Below are 18,103 nucleotides of genomic sequence, written 5' to 3' on the forward strand. Positions count from 1 at the left end.
ATTTTGCGGTTTATTCGTTATTAAATATCTCTTAAATTTAATTTCATTAATATCTTCTTCATACATTTTTTTTTACTCATTTTAATACACTACAATTTATTTTTATTAAACTAGAATTTTCAATTTAATTTTTACTTTCACAACTGTAAGGGATATAGCGCTATATTTCATTTTTTTTTTTTTTTGAATCTAAACTTAATTTTAATTTATCAAATTATATTTTAATTTTTTAAATATATCCCTTAATTTATTATTTTATTTTGTCGGCTGAGTGCTACGTTCCCAGTCACGTGGTACTAGAGGCCCTTTATTCGACTGGGTGGCGCCCATAAAGAAAAACCCCACGATCAGCTCTCCTCCGAAATACGAGCTGCCAAGGTGTTACCTATTTTATATATATAAGAAAAAAAAAGGAAATAGGTAACAAAGTGTACAACTTCTCAAAAAAAACAAAAAAAGTGTCTTTTTTTTTACTTAATTTAAAAATTAAATTTTGTTTCTTGATAGTTACGCAAAAATGTAAATTTTACTAAATGTTTAGGCGAATACACGATTAAAAAGAATAATTTCAAAATATATTAATTTTCTGCTTACTTAAAGTCTGTTTTTTTTAATGGAATTAAAAAAAAACATTTCCAAAAAATTGGCAGTTATTAGAGTTTTTACAAACACTAGATTAGCATAAAAATCACCAGATATAGTGAAATTTCAACATTGCTAGTAACTTTTTTGTAACTAAAATTGAAGTCTGGTTTACACTCTCAACGCTTTCCGAGATGTCAAGTATTATGAAACGTTCTATAAAATGGTTTCAAATATATTGGGGAAAAAACATTAAAAGGCGCACCCCTTTCAGGGGGTGTAGCTCCCTTTTGTATAATTTTTCGATGTATGTTCATAGGATCCTTATTTATGTCTTAAAATTGATTATTCTATCACCTGTTCAAATTTGTAACAATAAAAAAGAATCACCCTGTATGTATCCAACATAGTGATGGCAACATTTAAATTACATTCCTTTGTGAATTTGTCAAAATCTGACATTTTTTTACAAATTGAAAAATAGACTTCCAAATAATTATAAAACTAATAATGAATAATTCTAAATTTCTACGTAATCCCACCATAATTCCACCACATTTCACCCCTCGTCTGTCACACTTATGGTATAGTCTTTCTGTTTAGGAACGTAACGTCGAATCGGTTCGTTCGGCAAAGGACGAACGCGTCCGTGAGATTCGCAATGCCGTCGAACTGATGATTGCTCGTCTCGACTCGCAATTGAAAACGAAACTGTTGACTTTGATGGGACAAAAAGACTCGCTCACGCAAGAAACGGAACAGTTGGAGCACCTCCTCCACGAAATCGAGCACCAATTGCACACATGCACCCGCTCGGAGATGATCTCGAAAAGTCCAGAGCTGTCTCGGATGATCCATGCCATTAGGAAGAAACCCATGACGAGTTTCGTCACTGCACCGGTTCCTGCAGACTTTCATAGCGAAATTGTCCCGGCTTATGACAGTAGTACTTTCGTAATGCATTGTTTCACGCAATTGCAGAGAAAAGCCGATCCGGTGTACTCCACTCCTTTGCACTGTAATGGACTCTGTTGGCGTCTCAAAGTATATCCAGATGGCAATGGTGTAGTCCGGGGCAACTATTTGTCGGTTTTCTTGGAATTGAGCGCTGGATATCCCGAAACGTCGAAATACGAATATCGGGTTGAAATGATCCATCAAGCAAGCCGTGATTCATCGAAAAATATCGTACGTGAATTTGCATCCGATTTCGAAGTTGGCGAGTGTTGGGGTTATAACCGATTCTTTCGATTGGATCTTCTAGCCAGCGAGGGTTACTTGAACGTAGCCTCAGACACACTTGTTTTGAGGTAGAGTTAGTTTCAAGGGCGTGGCTAACTAACCACGTGATAGGTTTCAGGTGCGCGCGCCTACTTTCTATCAACGTTGCCGTGACCAACAATGGTATATCAACCAATTACAAACCGTTCAAAACCAATACATTTCACAAATCAACGAATCAAAAGAACGTCTCGCTGCTGAAATCTCACGAAATGCTGTTGCGGCCACACTGGGGGCTGCTACACAAATCCCCGATATTGCCACAATTGGTATTGTCAAAAGTATGTATAATATGACACCAGTGGCGCCCGAGGAAACTCAACCAATGCCGTCAACTTCGAAAAATGGCGTTCCGGAAAAATTCGATATTACGGCCTTGGCTAAGAATTTGATGAGCAATGCTAATACGTAAGAGTATTATTAATTATCACAGTTCAAAATGATTCTGGGGTTTGAATTTTTTATGGTGAGGAGTAACATGTTATATATCAACACATATTTTTTTTTCTATCACCCAAAGTTTTCAAAATACAGGGGTGTTCAAAAAAGATTGTAAAATATTGAAATATTGGGTCCGCAAAGTAACGAGATATGGAAGATTATGTATTTTTTGAAATATTTATTTGCAATCTGTTCAAACAAAAAAGAGAATCTTCTAGAACAAATTCTAAAAATTTTCACATTCGATATCTACACAACCCTAACTTTGCGGACCGATGTTTATTAGGACTTTTATTTTGGTTTATTTTGGTCCATACTATTACCTCCCTAAATATTTTACAATTTTTTTAACACCCTGTATATGCAGTTTTTACATAAGTATACATGTAAAAAGTAATGAAGTGAAGCTGTAACTTGCTAAGAGATGTTAGTTGGTAAAAATCCTACAATAAGTCAACTTTTAATTTAAAAAAATGCAAAATTTGATGCACTTCACATTACCAAGATTCACCCCTTCTTCTTTTCACAGCCCCTTCAACTTTTTTTTAATGATAACGTACCTCTTGTGATACCTCAAATGAAAGGCAATCTATTAAGCATTTTATTGACATAATTAGATGTTAAATTGAGAAATTAATTAAGTAAAAATAATAGTTTTTTAAAGCTAGGTATGCAAGTCACCATGGTGACTGCTGTGCATCTCGAGACTCTCTTCAAAATTGTCAATCTATAGTTAGAATATTAAATATTTAGATAAATCAATGCTAAACCCTCAATAAATAAATGTTCAAATTGTTGCAAATTCTCGTAATTTAATTTTTTTTTAATTTTACTTTGTGGTTTAAAATTTTTCGGTGTGTAAAAGTTTTAAGGGTATTTTATCAATGTAGTGGATATTTAGTTAACGTCCGTATAAAAAAAACAATTCCAGACTAATAAAACACCAAAATTTCAGCAAATTTGAATGTATTTATATTTTTTTATATTTCGCCTTGGCGATTACAAATTTTTAGGTAGTGTAAAAATTCTAATAATATTTTTTAAATGTGTACACATTTAGTTAATATATCCTAAAAAAAATAAACATCTGAGCAATTTCGAGAATAAATGCCAAAATAATCATAACTTTACGAATTAACGCTTCTTGAACTTTATTTCGGGGTCTCAAATTCTGATGTCAAAGTTCTGACGGTGTCGAAAAAATAAATATTTTTAATTGATTAAAAAAAATTTTTTCTAGTGCAAACTATAGACTTCAATTTTCAAAATTTTTAGCGTATGTCAGTGAGACCCTAAAAACCAAATTTGGAAAAGCATTTTTAATTAATTGGAATCTTTTTTACATGATAAAATTCCTTGATTTTTTTTCTAATAGTAACTGGGAAAAGTGAAAAATGTAAAAATTGGTAGATTTTGAGTGATTCTTATTGGATCCTCTTGGTATGGGAATGATGAACAAAAACACAAACCCGTTACACCAAACTTTTATTTTATACTCGACGCGTTTCAACCACAAAGTGGTCATCCTCAGATGATAATCCTCTATCGTTTACACTATCAAAATTCTTTTTTAATCAATTAGCAATATTTATTTTTGCGCCGGCCCTAAAACTTGGGACACCCAGTTTACATAATCATCCAAAATAATTCAAACCCCAGACAAAAAGTTAAATTTTGTTGAACTGTGTTATTATTCAATTTTTCGTCACAAGTGTGAAATTCTAGGAAGCAAGGGTCGACTACGACGGGGCCTGGCGATTGCCCGAATAACACAAGTGGTTCATCATCCTCGAGTTCAATCCAGACGCAAGTTTTGACGAAGAAGAAGGAAACTGGACGCCAGACAGGCAACGAATCGGCGGGCGCAACTCCCCGACATTTATTGGCACTTGGGGGCTCACTCAGTTCTCCGAATTTATTGAATTCGAACGTTTCGTTCACGCTTTGTAGTAGCAGTAGCGAAAGCGTGAGTGATATATAATAATCAGAAAATTCTGTTACCATTTGGTAATTGCAGGATTTGAGCGAACCGGAAAACCTGATGGAGGAGTTTGAACCGGCCGAAGTGAACTTGATCAGTACTGGAGACAATTCAAATGATGAAAACGACGTCGACGACGAGACAATGTCAGGTGATTAATTGACTTTTTTCTGGGGTTTGAGTAACTTTCTTGGTGGTTTTAAAGGTAACGGTGACGGAAATGCGCATTACTCACAAAATTCTAACAGTCCTACTAACGAAGCAGCCGAAAAAGACGGTAATTCCCCCCTTCCGGCAACTCCCTAAAACCAAATTTCCCTAAAATTTTGTAATTTCGTCCCATTAAATGTATTGAACTAAACGGATGTTTTGTGTTTTTATAGGGGAGAATGATGTTGAGTATGCGGAATTTTCAATGACGCAGCGACTCATGATGCGTGATTCGAGTCCTGCAGCTGCAGGAGCCACGGCTCTGTCACCCACCGAGGGTAACTCCTTTGAAGACAAATTAATGCTCCTGCAACTGTTTGATAGATTAGAGAATTCGCCACAGATGACACCTAACGGTAAATTCCAACACTAGAGGTGTGTTTGACTGACTTGCATTTGCAGCTTCAGTGCCCTCTACTACTCGCTCTCAAACCGACTTGCCCCCCGCCAACCTCGATCTAGTTCTCCTAGACAACTTATCAATCAAAAGCGATGGTAAACCACAAGTTACCGTATGACTCAACTATACCTTGCGTTTCACAGATCAACCATCGCCGACCGTACCTGACGTAATTAATCGTAGAAAGCTGCGAAAACGCTTCAAAGGGGGCGCCACTAGTGACGGTGCAGCTGCGGCCAACCCATCATGGACTGAAACTGTACCATTGAACACGAAGGAGTCCGTGATGGGGCCCTTGGAGTCGTTCCTGCGGTCGATTAATTGCTACCCTGAACATGACCAACATCGCAAGAAACATTCTACGAAACGGAAACCCCTCAAGGGGGCCGAACGCATACTTGGTTTCGCTTTACCACAACCAGCGTCACCGCCACCATTGGGTGACAACGTCGATGGTAATGTACAACCATCATCATCCAATGGTTTTAGCTGGACGCCATCTTTACTAAGTCAAAGGCGACCCAATAAAGTCAAACTACAAACTGATCTCAGCAAACCGGAAAAGGAACCCAAAAATGGAAGGTAAATGAGAGCAAAGTCACGTGCACAAAGTGTATTTTCGTTTCAGGTCTGATAATCAACCTCATTCCGCCTGAACTGTGTAATTTATTATTATTTTTTTTATTTAATTTTTTACTTGGTAGCGTCGGTGGACTAATACAGTACTTAATCATTAATCCATCATTCCAATAGGAATTAAAAACTAACTAAACTTAGGCTGTGTGAGTTGTTAACTTAATGTAACGTTAGCTTTGAATGTCCGTAAATAAAAATTCAAGGCCAGAAATTTGATTTTTATTAGTAGGCGTGGTAATCCATGCCTTGACGTAAAGTCATACAGTCAACTTCATCAATTTTGAGAGTGTTTGTCTTGACATTTATATCCTCCTCGAGTTGTATTTGCGTTTTAAGCAAATATCGCAATGATGCTTGGGCCTAAAAACAAAAACAGTCCCTCCACCACACCAATCATGACTCACCTCAGCTAGCATGTGTTGCAAATTCGCTACGTTTTGTCTCAACTCGCCCACTTCGTTCACCAGCGAGGTTTCAACCAAATCCTTGCAGAGTTCAATCCCAGGTCTCTGTGCACGATTTCCAAGTCTTGTATGAGCCAAGGCCATAAACCCCTCCTTCTCTGCTATAGCTTTCTCCAATCGGGTGACATTACGTGTCATCTCGTTAGCCTGGCGAGTTATCTGGAACAAAAACGAATCGAAACAAGTTCTCCCAATGTCACCAATTGTAGTGTTCCAAAATGATTGACATCACGGAGGTCATGGAAATTTAAATTTAAGGTGGCAACATTTGTAGCTAAAATTCTAGGTTGTTTATTTTTCTACGATTGCACATATGTCGTTTTTAAGTGGTTTTTGTGCTTGATCTCCCCTATTTTATTTCTGTTTTACGTTTCTTCCACATTCGTGAGTTAAAGAACGTTAACATTAGTAACTTTTTTGGAACTAAAATCGAAGCTGGTTTACACTCTCAACGCCTACCGAAATGTCAATTATTATGAAACGTTTTATATACTTCGAAATGTTGCGTCTCGAGTTTGGTTTTGGCCTCCTTGACCTCCTCAATCCTCGTCCGGAAGGCCTCATTCACCGCATGCCATTGGTCCCTCAAATCCTCAATCACTTGCGTCAACAACGTATCGACATAACATCGCAGTTGGCGCGCACTGTTGATTTCCTTAGCCGCGCGCTCGATATTGGTCGTTGTGAACTGTTGCCACTCCTCCGCCGTGACATTCCTGCAATCACAGCGCTGGAAATGGGAGAGTGGGGGAAGGGGCGGGCTTACGCCGGGTCTAGTGGGGCGAAGCCGTGGTAGATGCTCAGATTGAGGCTGGTTTCTTTGAGGCCGCGGTTGTGCTCGTCGATTTTGAGGACGTTGCTTTTGTCCTCGAGGTCGCGGTCCATGAAGTAGATGGTCGAGCGGAGGCGCCGGATTTGCTCATTGGCTTGCTCGAGGGTGCGTTTGAGGAGCTTCTGGGCGCCTTCTATGACGTCGATTTCCTTGAGTAGCTCGATTTCGACTCGGTCGTGGCACTAGAAACAGTGATGCCAGATTAGGGAATTTTTCCTTAGTTTTAGGGATTTTTCTAACAAAAAGGGAAAAAGGGATTTTTTTTTCAGTTTTTCTTAATAATCTAGGGATTTTTTACATTTTCAGTGAAAATCTCAATTTTTTTCACACTGCTGGCATAGTTTCAAAAATTACAAAAATTTTTGATATGAATATTGTAACTTCGCCAAGTTAGCGCATTTGTATATGAGTTTAGCACATAATAACGCGGAAACCAAAAATGTATTTTCTGTAATTGTGTAAAGACAAAAAAAAGAACAAGATAACTAAAAGCCGTTTGCGTTTTTACTAATTATTGCAGTTCATTTAATGTTTTAGGCGAATATATAAAATTAATGAAATCCCATAATTTATAAGTATAAATAAAAATTAAGCAGGTATCTAAATATACACGTTTATTTGAATTTGTTTTAATTGCCTTGTACTTTTTTATTTTTTATTTCTTTAGTAAAATTTATTTTAATTTATTGTTATATTATTTATTGATTTTTTGTTGTTTCGAGTTAACATATTTTTATGTTGTATTTACAGTGCCGGCCAAAAGTAAAGAAACAACTGAATTTCTTATTTATTTTTCATATAAATATAAGAACGAAAACGATTTATGTGCACTAGACTTACTTCTACTTAAGATAATTTTTTATAAGCTTTTTGGTCAAATTGGATAAGGTTTTTACATACAGTGAACTTTTTACTATTTTGCTAAGGACACTTTTGTTTCTTTACTTTTAAAGAAACATTTTCATTTTACTTATTGCAAAGTTAATTACAACGTCGGTGCAAAACAGTTCCTACAAAAATTGTTCTTTAAGAGTTGTAATCAGGGCCGTACCCAAGGGGGGGTTTAGGGGGTTCAAACCCCCCCGGAAATGCTGAACACTTTGTTATATAGTGTTATAAATGTTAAAAATTTAGTTTTTTTGTTATTTTAATGAGTTAACTTTAAATTTTTGTGAATTAATTTTTTATGTGTTAATTATACAGTGTTTCATTTTTATTGTTAGGTACAAATTTAAATAGGTAATAGAATAGAATTTTAAGAAATTAGAAATAGAATTTTAAGATAAAAGTGTTTTGAAAAATGCTATGAAAAGGAGCTACACCCCCTAAAAAAGGTACGTTTTTTAAAGGGTTTTTTCTAATATTATAGAATAGATAAAATTACAAAATTTGGTACCTTTTTATGTACACCCAAACAAATGCCAAATAACAAAATTTTTAATCAGGGGCGTCCTAGACGGTAAAACAAATTTAATTTTTAATTTTTATGGTCTGTAACATACATTTTTAAACCGATTTTTACTAAAAATCCGTAAATTGTATCGGAAAAACACAAAAGACCTTTTTTTATGGAAAACTATGAAATTTTGTTGCTGAAAGTGGCAAGAAACCACAGACAAAACAGTTAGAGTAAATTTTTACCCTAATCCCATTTAGTTTAGGAAGCACCTAATTAAAAATTTCAACATTTTATTTTTGTACTTGTTTAGGTGTATAAAAGTTATCATCTGTAGCAAATTTTGAATTATTTTTTTTTTAAATGATTTCGGAAATATTGAAAAAAAAACCTATTAAAAGACGCTTGCGTAGCATTTTTCGATATATGTTCATAGAAAATTTTTGTTTTAAAAATGAATATTCATCTCCTGTTTAAATTTGTAACAATAAAAAGTATTAAAAATTTATTTTATTTTTTGTTACGTTTGTGAGTTAATTTGTATTTTTTTATGTTTAATTAGGATCTCTTATTTCAATTTAAAATAAAAACGTGTACTTAGAGATTTTTGCTTTTTAATCCGTCTTCTTTCATTTCATTTTCATGGACCAACAAGAAATGGTGGTGGCAGCGCTATGTTTTGGGGTTGTTTTTCAGGTCACGGAGTAGAACCACCCTACGTTATTGATGGAATAATGGACAGATTTCTTTATCTTCGTATTTTAAGAGAAAAAATGCTTCCTTTTGCTGAAGATAATATGCCGCTGAGATGGACTTTTCAACACGATAATGACCCCAAACATACAGCCAAAGTTGCAAAAGATTGGATTTTAAAGGAACAAATACCTGTAATGCAATGGCTTGCTCAGAGTCCCGATCTCAATCCTATTGAGAATCTTTGGGACCATATTGATCGTCAATTAAGAGAAGAAAACAGTCGAGGTTTCAATTCAAAACAAGAATTAATCGAAGCCGTAAAAATTACGTGGAAAAACGTAAGTTTAGAATATATATTCTAAACTTAATATTAATAAATTAATCGATTGCATGCCGAAAAGATGCGCTGAGGTAATTAAACATAAAGGATTTGCAACCCATTATTAAACTGTAACATTTATATGTAATTATAAATTTATTGTTTCTTCACATTTGTCCCTTGAAAAAATAAAATGAATTTTTCATTCAACAACAACAGTTTAATTCTTACTAAATTCTGTAAAATATATTTAAGAATAACCCAACAAATTACTTGTAATAAATTATATAAAAATCAAATACACCTACAATGAAATATTTAATATTCGCAAATGTTTCTTTACTTTTGGCCGATAGTGTATACAAGGTGATTCTTTTAGGGCCTATATTAGAAACTTTTTAACTTCTAATGCAGATAGAAATTTGAAATTTTGTACACAACCCAAATCAACCATTCTGAGTTCAACTAAATTATTTTCAAAATGGCTGAACTTCCGGAACTACGAGAAATTGGCGCTAACTTTGAAATTTTAAATGGTAACCAATTATTTTTATTGCATTTTTGAATTCTCCTCTCCAAACTGAGTAAAATGTACCTAGTTGTTAGTACTTATCTATCATAGTTTTTGACATATGTCAATTTTTTGCTCAAAATTTTCATTTGCAGAGGTTTATTAAAAACATCACAGCTCTTGAACCGTTTGCAATAAGTAAATAATTTTTCTTGCATTTGATAACCAAAGGTTCGAAGAGTTTCCTAAAATTTTCAAAATTGTCAACTGTCAAATTGCAAAGCTTATATGATTTTTTGAAAATGATATGTAACAAACAGCTATAACTCAGTTTTTTCAAATAAAATGACCCCATTTTCTCAACGGCAATCGAAAGTACATCGATTTGTAGAAGGACTTTTATCAACATGTCCTATATCCATCTCTTACAGTTTCTGAAATAATCACGAAAAACGTGGTTTTGTTTTTTATTTTTATAGTAAATCACGTAGCCTTTGGAAAATGATCAAAACGAATTAAAGATTTATTAGTCTTCACAACACCCATCCGGAATTACAAAGAATTGAGGCGGCATTTAATAATCTTCAACGAAATGAACTTGAATGGAAGCCACTCAAATCAGTTCACCATCGAGTTTTGGACTGTTTGAAAATAGTAAACATATCGAACATCTGTATTAATTATAAGTATATCTTATTGTATTTTTCCAAAGCCTACGTGATTAACTATAAAAATAAAAACATTAACATGTTTTTTGTGATTATTTCAAAAACTATAAGAGATAGGTATAGGACATGTTGATAAAAGTCCTTCTAGAAACTGATGTAGTTTTGATTGCCGTTGAGAAAATACAGTCATTTCATTTGAAAAAACTGAGTAAAAGCTGTTTGTTAATGATCATTTTCAAAAAATCATACTAGCCTTGTAATTTGACCGTCAACAATTTTGAAAATTCTAGAAAACTTAGAACCTTTGGTTTTCGAATGCAACAAAAAATATTCACTTATCGCAAAGGGTTCAAGAGCTGTGATGTTTTGAATGAACCCCTGTAAGTGAAAATTTTGACCAAAAAATTGACATATGTCAAAAACTATGATAGTTAAGTACTAACAACTAGGTATATTTTACTTAGTTTAAAGAGGAGAATTCAAAAATGCAATAAAAATAAGTGGGTACCATTTAAAATTTCAAAGTAATTTCTCGTAGTTCCAGAAGTTCAGCCATTTTGAAAATAATTTAGTTGAACTCAGACTGGTTGATTTGGGTTGTGTACAAAATTTCAAATTCCTATCTGCATTAGAAGTTAAAAAGTTTCTAATATAGGCCCTAAAAGAATCACCTTGTATTAACAAAATAAGCCTATGAAATAGTACTTTTTTAATTTTTTAAGTAGTTCTAGGGAATTTAGAAGCTACAATCTAGGGACAAGCGCTTAATCTCATCTGGCATCACTGACTAGAAATCGAGTCAGTTTTGGAACGAGTGTCAGGGTTACCAACCAGATCAATTCCGATGCGGCCTTCGCGCAAAATGATGCACTTTTTGCAGATTTTCAGCGCTTGCTCTTTGAGGGACTCCATGGCGTCGAGGATGCGCTCGCTGTACGTCGTCAAGTTGTCGATCTCGATGCACACCTCTTTCCTCTGCTTTTGGATCTCGTCGATGTTAAACTGGATGTCTTTGAGCTTTTCGTCGAGTTTGTGGTCGGCCTCGCGCCGGTTCAGGAGGGTTATTTCGGCCACTTCGTCCCTCACTCTGTCGCTTTCGGCCAAGACTCGGTCGGCCAGAGTTTGCTGGTCGTAACAGTTTCGGTTTCGCATCAAATTGTTCAGATGCCATTCTTGCAGTGTGAATCTGGAAGGAGGGGGCGGGACGGCCACAAGAGAGTAGTCTTTCAGTCTTGTGTGAATTCGTCTGTTCATCTGCATGACTTCACCGGAACTGGAACAAATGACAGTTAAATCGAACGTCAAGTGGTCAAGTCTCTTGGTAACAGTTGACTTAGCAACAAAAAAAAAACAAACAAATACGTATCACATTCTTCTTTATTTACAAGAATCAGGTACAATCGAAAGCCTAACAAAATCACTGATTGTTGTAGGATTGAGACGTGGTATTAATGTAACTAAAACTAAACGTTGGCTTATCGTTGAAGGTCACCTGAAACAAACCATGCTTTCAAAGATCGGAGTGGCCTATGACTTTGAAATTAAGTTGGCAACATTGACTATCAAACTCAAACGTCACACTTTTGAGTAATTCCACGCCAAAACGATCACTTCTACATCACATTGTTTCCGATTTTTGTAAATTTGAGATATGCTATAGAACGTGTAAAAATAGGTGACAAGTATTTGACCGTTTTTCATTGTAAAAGTGCCTTAAGAACGTTCTAGTTAAAAACGTCTAGGTCTTTTAGTTTTCGCTTGAAAAAATAAAAACGAAAATTACAAATTTCCGTTTTTTTCCAATAATTCAAAAACTAATAATGATACATTAAATTTTCTTTGAGATTATTGTTCAGCATAAAAATGCGCAACTTTGCCCTAATTTAACCGACCTCGTATCTTTTATAATAAATGAGATCCCCATGGTGGAGCTTGAAAAACGAACACCCTGTATAGCGTATATACCCCTCTGGGATCACCTAAAAGTAGCGTTTACGTGGAAATTAAATAAAAAAATACCAATTACCGTCATTAGTAAGTTGTTCTAAGTAAAACACAAATTTCTAATAACTTATTAACATTTATTTTTCGATAATAGTATATTAAAGATCAAGTTTTATAAGGGTTGATTTGGCGCACGAATCCCAAGTTAGAAAACGAGCCGTAGGCGAGTTTTCTATGGGATGAGTGCGCCAATGCCATTATAAAACGAGTATTTTATGCTATTTTTTCTAATTTTCGCCCCCTTTTTTCTTATTTTAATTAAAAAAATATATATTTTTGTCGCCTAGAGAATTTTGTGTTAGTTGGTATCGGTTGGTAACACTCGGCGCCCACCTGTTTTTTGAGTCATTTTTGCCGTCTGTCATTAAAAATAAAATTTACAAATTATTAGTTATTAGTATTACAACATAATAATAATAAATAAAATATGAGATACAGAATTTAGTTTGCACTCCGCCCGAAATTCGCGAAATTGCCGAAGCAACAACGCAAAATTTGTTACCTGACAAGTCAAAAGCGGCATCCAAAAACTAAATAACCCTAAATTCATTAAAGCACAGTGTGCTTTTATAGAGCCATAAACGACTCCTACGGGAGACGTTAATAAACGTATTATAAACGCAAATTAGAAAAAATCAACATTTAAAAACAAATTCTTCGGTAGAGGAAGAGTATTTTTCATATTTTATTCTATCTTCTGATATTGGAATAAAAGTGTGAAGGGTTTGCGTTCCTTTTATGGGCTACGCTAGACTAAAATGATGTTTTAAAAAATCGCAGATAAAAAAAATGTAACAAATGTAACTAAACGTTTTTTAGTTAAAGTATGTATGTTTTTATTTTTTGAACAAACTACATAATTGATAAATGATTAAGTGCTATAAAAATGTGATGTTTCAGCAAGAAATAAATTTTCTTTTGTTTTGAGTTCGGAAATTTTTTAATTTTTTTAAAATAGCAACCCTTTGTAAAACGGTTTTTTTTCAAAGGCTAACTATGAATATCCACTTAAATTTTAGTCAATTTTTATCAAAAAAAAGTTCATATAAGTTGCCACTTAAAAAAAATCGCACAACTCTAAAACAACAAAATTTCATCCTCAAAATGCGATCAAATTTTTTATGGCACTGCTTTCAGGCGATTCCAGGAGTTCATGCACTATATAGTATTCCAAAAAAAATTTTTTCAGACATAATTGAAACGTCCGTCCTGAAACTTGTATGGAAAGACAGTAAAGGCACAGAATATTAATACTATAATATTAATATTCTGTGTTAAAGGAGTAAAAGCATGAGAGTTTTTACACGAACTTTTTGAGAATTCTAAAAACATGCGTAATTGTCTTAAAATATTTTTTTTGCTACGAGGTACTTAATTTTGTACATCCCTGTTTTTTCAACATACACTGAAAAAACAAAAAAACGGTGAAATACATGTAGAAATACATATTTCTACGCGTTCTATAACATATCTCAAATTTACGAAAACAAAAATTCAGTGTTGTCAACTTAATTTTGAAGTCACAGGACACTTTACTCACTTGAACGCTCGAACTGTAGCTCCTCGTGTGGTCCTTCCCGGCGTAAGGATCAGGCAACGCACTCTACGAGACTTTGATTATAAAAATTCACCACATGAGCCCTTACCTTGTTGTTCATTTCGGGAAAAATCGTGCACAAGTTGAAGTTGGTAAGTGAGGTCCCTGCACTGTTGATCGAGGGCGAGATCTCGGGATGCTGGATATTGCTCCTGGTCCCCGGGACCGGCGGTAACGGCAGTAACGCACTCGACCCCAAATCGTTACTCTTCGTAAACGGGTTTTTACACGGATAGAGTTGGGGCGTCGGTGGTTGCAAAAACCCACTATGTGTATGAAAATCGTCGGGTAAAATCGGCGAATTGATCGACCCCGGCATCGACAAGAACGGAAAATCGACAAAACCGGGAAGATTCCCTTCATTCGAATGCTTCCGTTTTGATTTTTTCGGTGTTGTAGGACATTGTTGCTCTCTCACATTCCGATTGACAATTTTACAGTTCTTGTCTTTGGTCACTGGGGGGAACAAAGCGAGGTTTTCACTGTAATCATGCGTGGGGACATCGTGCATGAAATTATAAGTGGTCGTCGAGGGGATGAAAGAGTTGTGAGTGAACGAAGTACTTTGGTAATTCTGGTTTTGTTGCATATATGAATTGTCTTGTGGTAAATCAACGGTGGGGAAATACGGGATGATATTGTCGTGGAGGAACGAAGACACCGAAATGGCCTTATTGTTATAATTTTGGCGGTTTTTGTGCCCCCCGTCGCCTTGCATCTGGTGCCCGATTAGCGCCTCAGCCGAGTAGCTATTTTTGCGATTTTTCGTCGCATCACAAAACAAATCACTCGAATACCCCACTTGTTTCATCCCTTTATCGACCTTTGCCGGATAAACTTCCTTGTCCTTCCTGTGGGGGGGCGCCTTTTGGGGCAATTTCTTCGCCGAGGATCCCCGATTTCCGCTATTCCGTCGCGTGGTGGTCCTCGCCGGTACCTCTTTATTATGATCAACTAACTGACTTACTGATAAAAAGTTCTGGTTGCCCTCGTACTTCACCCGTTTTTTCGCCTTTTGCTCCCCGAAAGTGGGCGGGTTTCCTAGTGCTAAATCGCCAACTAATGTCGGGAGAGTCGACGAAACGAAACTGTGTGGGGGGTCGAGGAATTGCGGGATTTTGGAGGGCGACCACGAGAATTGGTTCTCCTCAATTTCGTTGCGCTGATAAATGGGCAAATCTAGACTTTTTCGTGTTTCTTGTGCGTTACTCCCGTCGTTGGTGTTCGAGTACATGGGATTCGTGTTGAAGTAGGTCGTTTGTGTATTTGTGAAAGTGTTGCAAGGGTAGATTGAATTGTGGGCAAAATCGCTTTCTTTCGTCGTGAATTGGGGCAAGACGTAGTCTGAGGGGGTGCGGTTATCTGGAGTGGTCATCCAATTGATTGGGGGTCTACTTTGAGGGACACTTTTCGGTTTTTGGGCATTTGTGGTATTATTTGTACCAAATTTTTGCCCATTGGAGTAGTAATTTGACGTGGGGAAATACGTATTACCCGAATCATTCTTCCTATAATCGGAGTAATTCTCATAATTCAAGGAATAGTAACTCCTATTGTCAGTCTTTGGAAGCTCTTTATAGCAGTTCTGATTAAAACTGGTATCAGAAGTGTTACTGTAGGTGTAAGTGGTGCTATTGGTGTACAACGGTTCTGGGTAACTCTTGATTTGGTTCGCGTACGAACACGTTGTAGTAACCTTCGGAGTTTCAAAACTGTTACAAGAGAACATTTTCTGTGCGTTGTAATTGGAACACGCTGTTTGCTTGGTTTCAACATTCTTGGGTTTCTGTTGATAACTCGAATTCGTACTATTGGTACTACAGAAAGTGGGTATGGGTACCGAATTACGGTTATCGTAATATGGTACTAGTTGGTTTTTCGGTTGCGTGTACTCGAGTTTTTTCTCTTCTTTACTAACACTTGAAGTAACGGTTGTGATTGGTACTGTTGTCGTCGTTGGTTCAAACGAATTATAAAAACCCCCAATGTCTTTCGAGGAGAAAAACGATAAATTATCCAAGTTTAGAAGACTGGGAGTGAGGCTTTCCGATTGGGTGGGTTTCGTGGTGTCCATGGTGCCGATTTGGAGCAACGTGGGGGTGCCTCTTTGACTCTCCGTGTTGTCTTCTTCAGTCACTTCAGTGACCTTGACTCCTGTCAACGACGACACCAAAGGGAAAGCCAAAAGGAATGCCGCTGTGGGGGAGGTTGACTCGGGGTTTTGGCACCCGGCTGGTACTTGCAAAGAGGCAAAAATATCGTTCGATAATTCAGAATTTATGTTCAATTCGAGAGTCTCTTCTGGTTTTTTTGGTTCGCTGGGTTTCTCAGGTTCCTCAGGTTTCTCCTCAGGTTCCTTCCTCTTTTCCTCCTCTTCAACATTTTTTGTTTGCACTTCCTGAGTTTCAGGTGGTTCTTTCTCAACTTCTTTTTCCTTTTCCTTGTTTTCATCAACTTTCGCTTTCTTAGTTTCAGTGGAATTTTCGTCGGGTGTCGGTACTTTTCGTTTTTCTTCATTCTCTTTGGTGACTTTCTTTTCTACTGGCTTGGCCTTAACTTTGGGTTCATTTTTCTTAAGTACCACTTCCGGGTTCGAGTAACGCGAAGTTAAAGCAGGAATTGGTACTTTGTTAACCTGAGTTGTGCGAGTGAGACAATATTTTGGCTTGATTCGAGTCAAAGTTTTGACACTTGTGGTGGTACTACTGGCAGTTTTTACCGACTGGGTGCTTGTTGTGGGCGTCGAAGTGGTGGTAATGGGGTTTCTTGGTACCAAAATGATAGGTGGAGGTCTGGTGATGATTTGTGGAAGGACGGTTTGTTGCGGTAGAACCGGCATTATGGTACCGTTGGCTAAAATCAAAGTGCCAGGGCCCAGAGATGGGATGGAAGAAACGGTCTTGGTCGCTTTGGACGACACCAACGGATTTGCAACTAAAGTCGAGTTTGTGATGACTAAAAAAATGAGTTAGTCAAGTGTTTTGGGGGGAAAAAACTCACCAGTGGAAGAACCGCCTAAAATATTGTTTGAAGGCGCGTTTGTGATGATGTAACATGGCTGTGTGGCATTCGGTTGGGATAACACTATCACACATTTTGACGTTGCTATTGGTTTAATTTTCTTCTTCTTTGAGGGTCTCAGTTTTTTGGGGTCTGATCGATTCAAAATTGCTTTTCTATGTTTGGGGGTGCTATTCTGCCCACCTTTGTTCCTGTTCTTGTTTGTAAACTTGCGACCTTGTGGCTTTTTCGCTGACGCATCATTTTCTTCTGCAATGAGAATTTTAATTAACTAGATTTTTATAAATTTCCCTTACTGTCGAGCTCCTTCTTTTGTAGAAGCTTGGCCTGTTCAGGCATAATTTTATTACACCAAAGAAAAGGGGGTTTGAATTTCCTAAGGGAGCATCCTGGCGGAATTGGGATCTTTGCTTCACGTAAAAGTGTGCACAACTGCTCATTTTTACTGAGGAGTTTTTTGATACGTTCTTGCAATTTTTTAAATTCGTCATCTGAAAATTGTGATTAAATTTGTGTCACCAATTTCCACCACATTCACTCTTTAGTTTCTTAGCCGGTTCATCGTCATCTTTCGATATAAAGGTTTTAATCTTGACTTGGAGCTCCTCAATGTAAGTTGTGGCATTACGCAAAATATCGATTTTACTAAGATTGGTAGCCGGATCATAACATGGCAATAATTTACATAACGTGGCAAAAGCTTCATTTAAACGATTCCTTCGCTCTTTTTCCCATTCACGACACTTACTAAAAAAAAGTTGAAAACCAAATACGCGCTATTATCATACAAACCTTGACTCTCTTGGCATAATTATAACAATAATTTAAGCGAAACCACATTTTCAATAAATAACAACGATATTTCAGTATTTTAATCCTCAGATAAAAAATATTTACAACATAACCTTAAAATGTCATTTTTTTGTTGTCAAACTTGGAAGTGGTTACCGATACAACATAAAAAAACCGTTTAAAATAATGACAAATTCAAAACCACTTGTAATTGTAAATTCTTGTTTGTACGTTCAATGATCATTAAAGTTATTCTTGATAATTTTTATTGA

General features: G+C 36.1%; 3 protein-coding genes across 5 annotated transcripts in view; 1 reads left to right on the top strand and 2 right to left on the bottom strand.

The window, feature by feature from the left end:
- Window positions 1-5,758, top strand: part of LOC123016045 (E3 ubiquitin-protein ligase TRIM37-like) — a 10,489-nt gene extending 4,731 nt beyond the window's left edge. For 2 of the 3 annotated variants that reach the window (XM_044416236.1, XM_044416237.1), the window contains exons 4-12: window positions 1,186-1,892; window positions 1,936-2,271; window positions 4,030-4,270; window positions 4,322-4,436; window positions 4,491-4,562; window positions 4,669-4,851; window positions 4,898-4,990; window positions 5,039-5,477; window positions 5,524-5,758. In XM_044416236.1, the coding sequence (XP_044272171.1) occupies window positions 1,186-1,892; window positions 1,936-2,271; window positions 4,030-4,270; window positions 4,322-4,436; window positions 4,491-4,562; window positions 4,669-4,851; window positions 4,898-4,990; window positions 5,039-5,477; window positions 5,524-5,551 (2,214 nt within the window). In that variant the 3' untranslated portion in view covers window positions 5,552-5,758. The remainder of the gene's footprint in view (window positions 1-1,185; window positions 1,893-1,935; window positions 2,272-4,029; window positions 4,271-4,321; window positions 4,437-4,490; window positions 4,563-4,668; window positions 4,852-4,897; window positions 4,991-5,038; window positions 5,478-5,523) is intronic. The other variant, XM_044416238.1, reaches the window with a different exon arrangement.
- Window positions 5,735-11,732, bottom strand: LOC123016046 (tektin-1). The gene is made up of 5 exons (XM_044416239.1): window positions 11,249-11,732; window positions 6,762-7,009; window positions 6,489-6,711; window positions 5,936-6,154; window positions 5,735-5,891 (listed from the first exon to the last, which is right to left on the bottom strand). The coding sequence occupies exons 1-5, from the start codon at window positions 11,675-11,677 to the stop codon at window positions 5,754-5,756; spliced, it is 1,257 nt and encodes a 418-aa protein (XP_044272174.1). The 5' UTR covers window positions 11,678-11,732; the 3' UTR covers window positions 5,735-5,753.
- Window positions 11,733-11,780: 48 nt separating this feature from the next.
- Window positions 11,781-17,911, bottom strand: LOC123016044 (probable serine/threonine-protein kinase nek3). The gene is made up of 7 exons (XM_044416235.1): window positions 17,832-17,911; window positions 17,578-17,786; window positions 17,336-17,530; window positions 17,019-17,288; window positions 14,068-16,973; window positions 13,962-14,024; window positions 11,781-11,909 (listed from the first exon to the last, which is right to left on the bottom strand). Exons 1-7 carry the CDS (start codon window positions 17,846-17,848, stop codon window positions 11,835-11,837), a joined length of 3,735 nt encoding a protein of 1,244 aa, XP_044272170.1. The 5' UTR covers window positions 17,849-17,911; the 3' UTR covers window positions 11,781-11,834.
- Between the last annotated feature and the right edge of the window lie 192 nt (window positions 17,912-18,103).

This window comes from Tribolium madens, unplaced genomic scaffold (assembly GCF_015345945.1).
Source record: "Tribolium madens isolate multiple individuals breed KSU strain unplaced genomic scaffold, Tmad_KSU_1.1 Scaffold_19;HRSCAF=116;Tcas5.2_LG9, whole genome shotgun sequence".
NCBI lineage: Eukaryota > Metazoa > Arthropoda > Insecta > Coleoptera > Tenebrionidae > Tribolium > Tribolium madens.